General features: G+C 37.8%; 1 protein-coding gene across 3 annotated transcripts; it reads right to left on the reverse strand.

Moving 5' to 3' along the window:
• Positions 1–334: 334 nt before the first annotated feature.
• Positions 335–13,261, reverse strand: LOC148010670 (UDP-glycosyltransferase 85A5-like). 3 transcript variants are annotated; one of them, XM_087671119.1, is made up of 5 exons: positions 12,585–13,261; positions 9,406–9,575; positions 6,738–6,867; positions 6,041–6,396; positions 335–5,886 (listed from the first exon to the last, which is right to left on the reverse strand). In XM_087671119.1, exons 1-5 carry the CDS (start codon positions 12,998–13,000, stop codon positions 5,444–5,446), a joined length of 1,515 nt encoding a protein of 504 aa, XP_087527245.1. In that variant the 5' UTR covers positions 13,001–13,261; the 3' UTR covers positions 335–5,443. The 3 variants fall into 3 exon arrangements, with proteins under 3 accessions (XP_087527245.1, XP_087527244.1, XP_087527243.1); XM_087671118.1 differs by having other exon boundaries at positions 6,047–6,396; positions 6,738–6,876; XM_087671117.1 differs by having other exon boundaries at positions 3,826–5,886; positions 6,738–6,876.
• Between the last annotated feature and the right edge of the window lie 215 nt (positions 13,262–13,476).

A 13,476-nucleotide genomic window follows, 5' to 3' on the forward strand; every position in this document is an offset into this window, starting at 1 on the left:
ACTCAAAAAGTGTCACAACCAAGAACAAGAGAGGGAGATCGTCCTTGAATTCAAAGCATGAAGCTCATGGTTGTATGCTTGATATCCAAACTATTATGATAGCAATTAACCTCTACAAAATTGAGCTAATCAAGCTCTAAAAAATCCAAGTACTGTCCCAAATCATAACCATACCATCCGAGCACCAAAATAATATCCCCAAAGCATTAAATATACATCGTGGAATTTATTATTTGCTATCTAAACTAGAACTATTCGATTTTGTGTGAAACAAAGAACTAAAACATGCACAAAATCAACTCTATGAGTAGTCAAATCTATATCTATCATTGTGCTCTTCATTTCTTACTATAGAACATCTGAATCCGATGTATGCAAAAGTTATGGCCAAAATGTAAAAGTGCTATCAAGCTACCATAGTTGTCCACGCCTTGTGAAGCATGCTCTGTATACACTCAAAATGGATAGAATGGCTATTGCTTAGCTCAATAAGCACTCAACAAGGCTCAGCTAAGCCCCGAAAAGCTCCTCAACAAGCCGGGGCCAAGTTGGAACAAGTGAGAGAAGGAAAGACTCAATGCATATCTCAGGAGAAAGAAATAATGGCTGCCATGAAACCTTGAGCTGAAGCTTTGAATCCAAGCTTAAGAAAATGATGAAGAAGTTCCTTGAATGCCTACTCTAATAAAAGTTGAAAAGGTAGAGCCAGAGTGGAAGCACACAATCAGAAGTAAGAGCAAAGCAAGAGCTATGGTGGATGGAGCAAGAGAGTAAGAGAGAGATAGACACCATATGTAGAAACTCCAATATTCACAATGTGTGGTTGGCCTTTCCTTATTCAATAATCACTCAAAGAATAAAGGATGAAGTGGCAATGATGGATGCCTATTATCTGTAGTGTACAAGTGTGTAATCATGGTATGTGGTGAAGTAAATATAGTGTAGCATAAACATAGTCACCTTTACCCCCAACGTGATTATCAATGCCTAGTAACCCGTAAATAGTGTCTATTGAATACTATAAGCCTTGACTTCTTTTGCAAGTTCTAAAGAACTTGTGTAGAATTGTAGAAAAAATAAAAGATCTTATGCAGCACTTACATGTTAAAAATGGAGTACAAAACATTCAAAAAAGATCGTAGATTGAGTTCTTATATATCTCATCAAGAATTTGTTGACCTCTTCACATATATCAAATCTTGTTCAAAATGGAGGCCATGAAGAATCCACTCTGATTTCAGTTGTTGGAGCTACAAGAAGAATGGAGATCACACACACACACACACAAACACATACACACACACAGAAGACACTATATTTGTGGTACCTCTAATAATTCTCTTGTGAGCAGCACCTCATTTTCTTATTACTTAGAGACTAAAGAATGAGTGTATACATGTATAGTTAGAGTTAGTGAGTAAGCTGGGTGGCCAACCACATTGTCCTTTACCCCAACAAATTCTTGCGGCTCTTTACTAGGGAAGACATGTGAAAACAAAAATATTCTATGGAGCATTAGATCCAAGTTAAGAGCCCAAGAAACAAAGATCTCCAGTACAAGTAAGGAGAAGGCCATTAAAGAAGTAACAACTCCTTAATTAGTCATAAGAACCAATGTCATGCAAATCACGGTAACAATGAAAAAGATAAAGGAGAAAGAAAATTGATGAAAAGGGAGGTTGTACAAGATACTACATGTACATCTCATATTAATCTACTAAATCAATCGTTGACTTAGAAGACTATCCTATTAGAATGGGTCACATATTCGAAGTATTACCACTCTCTAGAGACTTTTTCAGGAGCCGAGAGTTTCAACTAAATGACAAAAACACTATCTGAATAATGATAGGAGCTCAAAGTTCAGCTAGATGATGAAAAGACTATCCAGTAGTGGTATGTCCAAAACTACTTCTCAAGAGCTCCTAGCGGTGGCCAACAAGGAAATTCAAACTCTAAATTCCATGATAGATGAACCAAAGGGAGAATAAATATCCATGAAAAGACAAAGAAAAAAGAATTGGATCTTATTATGCCATTGGATCAAGAAAGGCCAAAATTGCCATAAGGAACTTAAAGATATCTATTAATCCCATGAAAATTAAAGGTAGCCGTCATGGGGCTACAATCCACATAGGGAGCTCACTAGCAAAAGCTGAAAGGGGTGTGGAAGGAAAACACAAAAGGAATAGAAGGTAGGATGGATATAATTTGCAAGGTGAATTTTGATCTAGTACATGCACTTCTAGACAGGAATTGACTTAGGGAACAAGTAGTAAACTACAAAGAATTTGACTTAGTGGACAAACACATCATGGCACACAATAAGACTTTAGTTGGAAGCCATGATCAGTGCCCCAAATCCTCAAAAGATGATGTTACAAACTTAAAATAAAAACTACCAATGGCCACAAGTTCCCTTCTACATGATTTTGGCCAAGAAATAAAGGCATAAAACTATGAGTAGACCAAAGAACATTTGGTGGAGCATCTTGGGTTTTCCAATAATGGAAATTACGATCTAAAGGAAATGAGAATTTGGATACCCACCTCTTTAGGATAACCCGCATCATAGGAGACATTTCATAAAGGCCACTTAAGCCACTAAGAATCACGTCTCAACTGACCTAATGAGGAGCCCCATAATATGCAAGAAGAGTTGGAGATGTCCAAATACACCCAAGAGTAGTAGGACAACGGATCATAAGGGCTCGGTCACAAAAGGTACTTAAGGATTTAGTGTTGATCAAGTTGTGTGTAGAGGAGGAATGCTTGGATTTTCAAGGAGCCATATGAGAGTTTCGAAAGACATTGTGCTGTATGATTTTAATCTCTCTCAAGAGCAATGCCTTAAGAAAGTAAATCCCATCCAAACCATCAACTCCCTCATCAAGATAGCAACCCACATGGGAAGAAAATGACTAGAGCTATGAGACAAAAAGTCATTCATTAAAGTGTGCCAAGAGTATAGGGACCAAAAAGACAATATTAGTATCAAGCCTAAGGATCCTTGAGGGATCCTTGGAAGATGTAGATAGAGTAGAATTACACTATTCTAGGAAAAATATGAGCAAGCTTGGTTTTCATTATACTATACTTAACCATAGATGAGGGCCAATGGGATTTACTACCCTTACCTAAAATAATATGGTTCCAAATATGACCCTAAAGAGCACGCAAGGCATAGCTTCCCAAATATCTCAAACATCAATGCTAAAAATCTAGAGAGGGTTTATGTGTACCAACCCTAAGATCTAAAAACACTCTTCAATGCCTTGATTGAGAAGCTCAACAATTGCCATGACCCCATCTTCATCACCACTGGAAATTATCATGGCTATCCATCGAGTTGTTAAAATAAAAGTGAATAGTATATGAAGATAGACTCCCTAAACTCTCATTTGATGTCAACGATGGGATATACCACATCCCTAGGGGATGGATCCATCTCTATGCATTGGTCCTATATGCTTAATACTTAAGAGTTGCTCAAAGACATGGTTGAGAGGCAATTTACTCATTGTTCCTAGCCCTTCTTCTCAAAGTTTGCCATACCCACTCAAGGAATACATCCTAAGTGAAATTTTCCTACCACAAACTATGCATCCCTCCTTGAGGAGTATCTTATCAAAAAATAAGAGAAGAGAAAAGTCTAAGTGGCTTTATCATTCTGCTCCATCTCTAACTCCCTACCTCTCTCCCCCACATCACAATTTAAGGTCTATCAAGATTAAGATATCCCAAGCTCACTTGGGATACTTGTCACCCTAATTGCACCCACCTAACCCTCACATCAATTCAGTTCTAATGTGTAAGACATACCTATGCATCTTCAAATCTCCTAGTGTTAGACCCAACTCCTAGTTGCACATTGCGCAAGGACTATCACACTACATAGCTATGCATATATGCCCCTTAAGAAGAGCACTTTGTCTCTACATGCACACTCTAGAGAAGACCTTGGAGACATTAACAATAGTAGTCTTACCATTTTCTTATCAATAGCTATTTCTCTCCCCATCAATTGAGCTCTGTACACCTTTGCAAATCTTTTACCCACTCCAATCGACTAGCTTCAATGGAGTGCCATAGGCTAGCACCTAGCTAGCTAGCTAGGAGGTAATGTTAACCTTGAAGAAAAACATCTATTGACCAAAGAAAAAGAAAAGAAAGGAGCATCCAAAGAGCAAGTGGTGCTAGAGGTTCAAAGGAAAATTATGTAAATTTTTGAAACTTCATTATGTTCTTTTGGGTGCTGCAAAGTTCATGAGGTGAAATGATCAAGTTTCTCTCATCTACTGCATGCATATATGAGCTTTATGTGATTTTTTAAAGTGAGAGTTGAATTTTCTCCCATGCAAATTGTAATATATCCTAGAGTCACGTATGTAAGTTTTTCAAATACAAGAGGCCAAGCATGAGAAATCGAGTGAGTGAGAGACAATGAGGAACCACTGAGAGACAAGTTCTTCTTTCCTTTCCTTCTTACTTCCATACCTTGAGATTATAAGAGGATCTATGAGAGAGAGTGTGTGTGTATGAGGAAGAGATTGAGGAAGTATAAGTCAATGACTAATTGGAGAAGCATCTCCATCATCATCATCATCATCATTTACTTCTTTTTCTCTAATCTTAGAGCAATGGTTGCTTATGGATCAAAGAAAGAGTGGCAATAGGTTGAGAACCACATCACTTAAATCATGAGCCTAACAACATCCTCTCTTCCATTTGGATTACAATGGTAGAGATGTAAGTGTCACAAGTGTACTATGTTTGCAATAATCTTTACTTTCTTTAATTTCATGGAATTAGACTAATTAAGGCACAAAGCATGGAGCTAGAGTACAAGCTTGCTATGTAAGAGGTTGCATGAATAATAGAGTTGAGTTGAACTCTTGAAAGAATACAAGCTCTATCAATGTCCCACTCTTTCACATGAAGCCTAATAGAGTGTTACTGCTCCATATAATTTTGACAGTTGTCCATGAAATGATTTTTCTATGTCCCACCATTAAAAAACATGTGTTGGCGAATTATGTCACTTTGCCATGATGGGCAAGGAGGTACATGATGTGTAATGGGCCTATGAAAATATCAAAGTAGAATGTGTGTCTGTACTAGAGTAATGAGAAGAAAGAGAAAAGAATACAAGATTAAAGGACAGTACACATATAACATTATCGTTGACCCACCTTGAGTGCTTCAAACATCCAACCACACTGACTGTATGTTGAAAATTTTCATTTCATTCTTTTTCATAATAAGCCAAAAAAAAATGTATCCCCTATAAGACCTTCTAGTTTATTCTAACACTTTCAATGAAAAATGCATACTTTAAAGAAAGTGGAAACAAGATTTATCACTTTTATAGGTGTGCCAGTTTGTTGGGGAGGTAAGAGAGACACATGTTTGCTTGGAAACATCGAGCAGTTGTCAAATAGTTTCATGTATAATGGGATAAGGCTTTAACAAGTTTTTTCCAATTACAATTGGAGGACCCATTAGGGCCCACAGCAACATGTGCAGTTGTCTTCCACTTTGCAATGGATGCCTTAAGGAGCCTTGAGGATTCACCTTCTTGCATCAAGGCTTTTACCTTTCCTTCAATTTCTTCTTTAGTAATAAACCCATCTGACTTGGGCTTGAATTCCATGCCAATTCTCCATGCATCAACACAACATCGATTATTGAGCATTTGGTCATCAAAGTAGGGCCAACCTAGCATGGGCACACCTGCGGACAAGCTTTCAAGAATGGAGTTCCAACCAGAGTGGGTAAGGAAGCCACCCACAGCCTTGTGGGTAAGGACCTGCATTTGGGGGGCCCATGACACAAAGCAAACATAATCTTTCACTCTCTCTAAATACCCCTCAGGAAAGTTGGCACCTTCAAAATGTTCACAAAAAAAAAAAACTGGGGTTTAGTGTCTAATGAGTTGTTTAAAATTTTTTTAAAAAACTTTTGATTTTTTTTAGAGATATGATTGACAAACTTGGAATATCCAAGGGAAGATTTGAAATGTATGTTTTATAGATTGCACCTTCACCATGCATGAGATCATCTCGTATCACCCATAGCAACGGTTGCTTTGCTGCCTCAAGCCCCAATGCCAACTCAAAAAATTGTTGAGGTTTCAAGATGGCAATGCTTCCAAACGACACATACATCACAGACCTTTCCTCTTGTCTATCCAACCATTGGATGCACCGGTGTTCCTCCTCCCAAAGTGTAGCTGTGGGGTAGGTCTCATCAACCGTCTCCTCGAAGAAAGACATTGGCAACAAGGGCCCCAATGTCCACAAGTCATTTCTCTCCTTGGATCGAATGGCATCTAAAGATGCTGCCTCGAGTTCGTCAAATGTGTTTATAGCTAGCCATGTAGTCTCTTGGATGCGCCTGTAAGAGAGAAATGTTCATAAAAATGAATTCTCTAGTGTGAGTATTAAGAAGTATTGATAGATATCTAGTGTGTTGGATGAGGTTTCAATAGACCAATGTCCATGAAAAACCCACGATAAAAGAAAATAATAAGTGAATGAAAAATTGATAATACTATAGGTCCAATTATTCAAAAATCTCTCACTTGAAAAAGTGAATAATAAATGAATGACAAAATGATAATACTATAGGTCCAACGATTCCGAAATCCCTCACTTTAGAGTATTTACTTGTTAAAAGATATCAACAAAAATATATAAAATAAATATTTTGTGCTTCCCCTCAAACATATTACTAGCCTGCAAGGTTCAATGTACTCGTTGAACATGTAGTCGTTGAAATCCATGCACTGCAGGTATGTGTTGAACTCATGCAACTTCAGTGGTGGGACACCAGGTATCCAATCTATGAGCTTGTTGGGGTTTTCCTCTGTTGGCTCTACAATCACATGTCAATCGATCTCACAACACCAATTCAATTAAACATTATGCCACAACTAGTAGTGCATTCTCACATGCTCCCACATAGTAGTGCTCATGAAAATTTTTGGTTTCAAAAAGTTTCTAAAGTACTCATCACAGCAATTGAATTTAACACCAAACACAAATTTAGTATAAGCAAAGGACTTAATAAGAGCATGACCATATTTTCAAATTTTACTCAAAATACACTAAACTAGATTTTTGTGACCACTTTCATACATATTGCCCTAAGATTTGTAGATGGGGAATATTTTTAAAAAGTTCTTAGATCAAGGACATATTTTTCTTAAGCAACATGGAGTTATATTAAGGAGATATATTTAATGGTTTTAGCGTCTCTACAAAGTATAATGAAAACTACATATGAGTGTCGACAAATCTTTTAAGCAAAGTGTAGTGCATGAATAGGGAGTGTATAAGAAGTGGAGATAGACCATAAGCATTGTAAGTGATCACCTTTTGAGGTGGATGCACAAGCTCTCCCACATGTGAGGTGAAAAGCTAATAGGCTGCCTATGTGCATGTACTTGGGTCATTGTCAAATCTTCGACATGGTATCAGTGCAACTATTCTTGGCTGTGAGCTAATCCATATCATCATGCATTTAGGCTATGTAGCTACACTTCCTAAACAAGCTTTGAAAAGAGACTTGGTGATCTAACAGAATTTTGAGAAACCCTCTTGGGTTCTAACCCCCTTTTGAAGTTGTCTATGGCCTCGAAATCTTTACTTGAGCAGCAAATATGAAGGTTACATTAAACTCAAATCCAAATGAAGCTTGTGCAATTGAAGATAAGTTTACACTACAAGCTATATGGATCAAATCCAAGACCACACACAAGTAAGAATCCTACCAAGTATAAAGCCAAGACATTAAAAAAAGCCACATGGATAGCAAGAGGAGCATGTGAGGACAAAGTCATTAGCAAGTGAAACCCAACTTATGATTGGGAGTATATAAGAAGAGTGTATGAGGTGCAAGTATGAGTGTGGAGAAATCCCACAAACAAAGTGTAATGCATGAATTGGGAGCATATAAGAAGAAGTGGAGAGAGGTAATAATCACATAAGTGATCACAACCTTTTGAGGTGGATGGAAGAGCTCTCCCACATGTGAGGTGATGGGCTAGGAGGCCACCTATGTGTATGCACTCGATTCATTGTCGAATCTTCAATATAAGTGACGATGATCCATAGGAAAAAGGTTTGTCCTTTAATGTAAAACTCATTAGGGGAAATTTGAGGTCTAAAGATATCTTGCTAAGAGAGCTTAACCAAAATATTCCCTCAAATATAATAATGAATCTTTTACAAAGGAACTCCAACCTTGTTGGAGATTTCAATCTTAGAACCTACCCTTTAAGAGTTTTAGTTTATATATGAGTTTGGGTTTGAAAGTGGGAGAATGAAATTATCCCAAATATTCATTTTTGCTTACAAAATATTACTATTACTTTGGAAGTGGGACAACCAAATTATATCAAAGATTCCTTTTCGCCTAGGGAATATTATCATTCCCTAGGCAAAAAGAAATCTTTGGTATAATTTCATTGTCCTACTTCCAGACTCTAACAATCCATATCTCAATAGAAAGTTTTTAGAGGGCCATCTTTAGACATCAAAGATGTATTTCCAATAAAACCTATGATAAGTTGTCCCACTTCAAATTGTAACAATAAAATCACTTATAAGTTTGGAATTTATTTGCAAAAATTTTACTATGCCCCCATTTTTTTAGGGATATTGTGGACAAAAGATTTTAGAGGGCCATTTTTAGACATCAAATTTCCCCTAATAAAATGCTAACCACAAGTAAAGGTGACCTATTGAGGTCATAAGTAAGGTCCTTCAAAGCAACACTTATTTCACATTGTGTTAATAGCTCCTATTAGTGTGACAACAAGAAAGCGCATAGGGACAATCTTTGAAACTGGACATTGTTAACCAAGGTTAATTGAAACAAGGCATAAAGGACCAAGTCCAAGATTAGGCATTGAAGTTTGTGATGCTAGATGTATATTCCTCTTTGATATTTTGATGATGTGCAGTATACATAGTTTTTAAAAATTGCAATATCTATAATGAAACCTAAAAACCATAATAGAGGTAAACTAGAGAGAGCATTTCAAGGGCCTTTTTTTAAACACCAAATTGCAAAAGGTTCATATTCCAATTATCAAAGTAAGAGCAAGCTTCGAAAGTAATTGGTTACTTTAGTCAACTTTATATGAAATGTTGCTTTTATACTCAAAGTACCTATATATTTTAATAAAATTTGAAGTGTTTTATTAGAGTAAGTAATATTTGAAGTGATTTATTAAAGCAAGTAAACAAAACAATATATCAAAAATGTAATATGGACCTTATAATGATAATGCAAATAAGAGAAAAACAAAAAACAACTGAATATGTTTAAATTGAATTTGATAATTAAACTGATGAAAAGTGTTAATGGAAAAAAATAAAAAATAAGAGTATATGTTACCTAGAGGGGGATGAAAGCCTTGCTTGACGGCCATCATGGAGGCAAGGGTGCCTGTAGATGCAGTCCAAAAAGTGAGGCGAGGGAGGCCAAACTTATTGGCTATGTCCTGAGTGAAGGTGAGGTACAAGTCTGAGATGATGACAGAGAGAGGAGGGTCTTCTTGAAGAAGCCTGTTGAGAAACCAAGTTTTACTATATGATGAATTGCATATTTTTCCCAAAAACCTTCATATTTTTAAGAATATAAAAGCTCTAAAATTCACAAAGATGTGTAATCTGACTTAAATATCATCCTAAATTTCAACTAAGGGTTTATGTTTTTACTTAATACTTTAAAAGTATATAAATAAGTCAAGTGATGAAAAATGTAAACACATGCAACTTGATTCAAAATTCCATTCAAATTTGGAAGTTCTAATTATATTAATGGATAATTACAAGTTATATAATTCTCAATCCATTGGAAATGTTAAGTTGAAGGTTTTTGTATTTATTGGCACAAATGTTTTTTGTGAATGCTAGTGGCCTATCATTGATGAGGCTAGCTCTTGAGGGTAGGATGTAGCTTGGGCAAGGATACACACAAAGTTAGAGATATTTTTCCACACATAAATCTCCATTTCCTAAACTTAAACTTTAAGAACATCATGAGATCTTGCAAAGTAAGCTACTTCGTATCTAGTTTATAGAAGTGCAGGACAAGGATTGCAAGCTTGGGGTGCATGTCCTTCCTATCCCACATTTTAGCAAGCTAGGTATGGTGTCACTCCCTTGTAGAATTGGCACTTAGTGCATCAAATCAACAAAGAGTTCTCCATTATGTTGGCACTTATTGGATGGGATTAACATAGATTTTTCCCCAATGGAAATTACAAACTTTCTTTTATCTATGCTACTAAAAATGTTTTTTCATATTGAACATTAATAGGTAATACATAGGATTAATTGGGTTTTACACAATGGAATATGACTAAAACTCCTTTTGAATGCACTAGTGTTACCAAAAATATTTTTGGTAAACCAGTGTTCATGGAAGATATTTTTTGAAGTCTATACAAGAGCATTCAACCTTGATTGTTGGTTGATTTTTCCTTGGATTTTGCAAGTTTTTAGTCCTAACATTGCTAAAATGACCATAGATAATTGTCATGCACTCAATTGGACATGTTTTGTCCATTTCTAGTCATTGGCCTTGTAAATTATGGGGTCCTCCCCTCAAATCTTCCTCCTCGACTCTTTTGATAACCCCCTTGTCAATATTGCCACATGAAAGCCGCATGTCGGCTTAAGCAACCCATGGCCAACTTTCCTAGCACCTAGAATGGCTCACTCAGTCAAATCCTTGATTTTGTTAATGGAGGAGTTAGCCTCTGGCAAAGCAAGAAGGCAAGATATATTTATGGCGCCTCTCACCAAGTTGATATGGCTAGAATCACTACTTAGAAAAAAGGGCTTAAGAGAGTTTGGAAGTCAACTCGCTAAGTCAACTTGCTCCAACAAATTGAATATGTTTCTATGGAAACTATTCTTCAATAAGTTGTCAACTAGAGTGAGGATGGCCAAGGTGCTCAAGATTTCACCCTTTTTTGTTTGGTGTAAAAAAAAAGAGGAAACCATAACCCACCTCTTTTGGAATGCCCTCATGAAACCAGCCTTCCTTCTTGGAATGGGTGGTGATAACCTGATTTAAAAGTTAATTATAGCAATAAATAAATGCACATAAAATGAAATGCACACTTTACCATAACATTTTTGGATAGTAGACACATGTTGGCCCCAAAATTGATGCCCCTTGCAGTATTTCTTTAGCTTTCATTCAATTGGAAGGAGTACAACTCAAGATTCTTCAATCTCCTCCTACTAACCAATTGCTCTTGCTGTCATAAATGCCCAGCAAGCCTTTTGGGTCATTTGCCCCTTGATTCACCCAAAACTTCTTCTCCAATTTGACCCTTGGCTGGCCAAATGCTGTCCCAAATCAATTGGGATGGGCTGGCTCTTGAAATCCCTTGATAATCTTCAATTATCAACTGCTGATTTCAGTCCCTTGAGCCTTCAATCTCTGGCACATATCCCAAGGTGGCTGCTAAACCCTAATTTTTGTTGTAAATTAGGGTTTACTGTAGAAATTACAAATCAGCCCACCAAAAATGGTTGAGAATTGCTGAGAATGGTTGAGCATAGGCTGAAGGAGATGAGAGAATGCTGTAAAGAGAGAAAATTTGGAGATTTGTCACGAAGAACGGATCAAAATTTGCTCTGCTGCCCTATTTTACCAGCCTCAAATGAATGCACCAACAACAATAGGAGCATCAGAGATTGTGATCTTGAGGAGAAAGTGCATCAGCAGCAATTGCCACCTTCCCAAGGTTAAGAATATGCAATCTCCATCACCAAAATGGTCTCCAATGGCTAGGAAATGGTCCCAAAAGTTGGCAGCAATAGTCCAATACCTTTGACATCCATATTTTTCACAAGGTCCTTCGACCTTCAATTGTGAAAGAGTAGCTTGCACCTCACATATACAACACATGTGCATCTTTTAATTGCACATTTGATTAATCCTTTAATCAAATGTCAATTAAACATAAGCAAAGCATCAAATTTTCACGTCCTCATGACATCTCAAGTGAAGCTTATTTGGAATAGGACCAAACAATGGCTAATGGCTGCTAATCTAAATGTCTCAATGTATATGAAGACTGCACTTTTTGGTGATCAAGCATGAAATTATGAAGCCACCATGAAGCTGCTCAATCTCATGAGAGCTTCCACCATGCTACATTTTTTAATATAGTAGAAACTAGTATGTTTTTGGATCTAGATTGAGATCCACCCTTGTAGATAGAGAGCCCTTGTTAAAAAGATAAACGACTCTCATTAGATTTTTTGGCTTTTTTGTAAGAAGCTCAAGGCTCATTATTAGGCATTATACCCTAGTGCATTTTTTAAATGCTATAACTTTTTCTTTACTCTTCAATGGTAATATAGATAACCTTTTGCATTTACTTCTTCTCATTTGTAAAGAAAAAAGGAACCTAGGCTACAAAATGAAGGAACGTTCCTTTTGAAAAATTAGAAGGCTTTTTCCAAAATTAACATCGACAAATAAGTGCAGTATTTGGTGGTGAAGCCTTGGAAGACTGCCACCGATGGAAGAACACACGACTGAGTGAGTACCTGTCAGCGATGAGGCTTTCGATGGCGGGGCGGAGCCGGGAGAAGGACATGGTGAGCTCGATGACGGAGTCCTGGCCGGTGGTCCGCCCGTCCGCCCTGTCGTCGGTCACTGCCTCCAGCCTGATGTCCAGCACCAGATCATCGCACCCCTCCTCCTCCTCCTCCTTCTTCTTCTTCTTCTTCTTCTTGATGAGCAGCTTGGGTTGCATCAGCTGCTTCAGCCGCCTGATGTTGTGCTGCGTGTTTACGAAGGTCACCCGGAACCCCTCCTCCGCCAGCTTCACTGACAGATGCATCATGGGCCCGATGTGCCCCTGTGCCGGAAAGCCCAGCACCAACGCATGGGGCCGCCTGGGACGTGTCTCCACTAATTGCTCGAGAACCATATGATCATCAGAGGATGATCCGGTGGTCATGGCCGAGACAGAGAAGCGCAGACACAGATAGAGAGAGAGAGAGAGAGAGAGAGAGAGAGAGAGAGAGAGAGAGATTTTCCAGACCTCAAGAAAGATACTGTTATCCTTGAAGAGATCAGAATCAAGAAGACAAGTGCAAGCTACAAAAAGATGGCGAATGACGCCGCTGCCTCTTCCGCCGCCGCCGACGCTGCTGCTGGTGGTGATACAATTCAGAAGAACTTTGAACGCCAAAGCCCTCTGTTGACCCAACTCCCAGCCTTTCTTCTCATCTCGTAATTTTTTATCATCCCTTGAGAGAGCCCTATGCCCATCCATTACCCTTTCGCCACGTGCACACCTTTTTCACTCTAGGTCCCTCCGCCATCCACCTTCTCATACCAACATTATAATCGTAAATTTTCACTAATGGTATTTCTAACGGATGGATCATATTTTAGTGTCCTGATAAATATCTTCCATTTTAAAAAAAGCTT

The sequence above is a fragment of the Lygodium microphyllum genome, chromosome 29 (genome assembly GCF_053477565.2).
Source record: "Lygodium microphyllum isolate KBCC chromosome 29, Lygodium_microphyllum_v1.1.10, whole genome shotgun sequence".
Taxonomy (NCBI): domain Eukaryota; kingdom Viridiplantae; phylum Streptophyta; class Polypodiopsida; order Schizaeales; family Lygodiaceae; genus Lygodium; species Lygodium microphyllum.

Bases quoted from the DNA above. Each gene is read 5' to 3' on its own strand.
- LOC148010670 (XM_087671117.1), bottom strand. From the start codon at position 13,000: ATGACCACCGGATCATCCTCTGATGATCATATGGTTCTCGAGCAATTA. The intron at 6,397-6,737 runs GCTAGTAATATG...TCTCTCTTACAG, and splicing joins GAGTACATTGAACCTTGCAG to GCGCATCCAAGAGACTACAT. The intron at 5,887-6,040 runs GTGCAATCTATA...AACATTTTGAAG, and splicing joins TGATCTCATGCATGGTGAAG to GTGCCAACTTTCCTGAGGGG.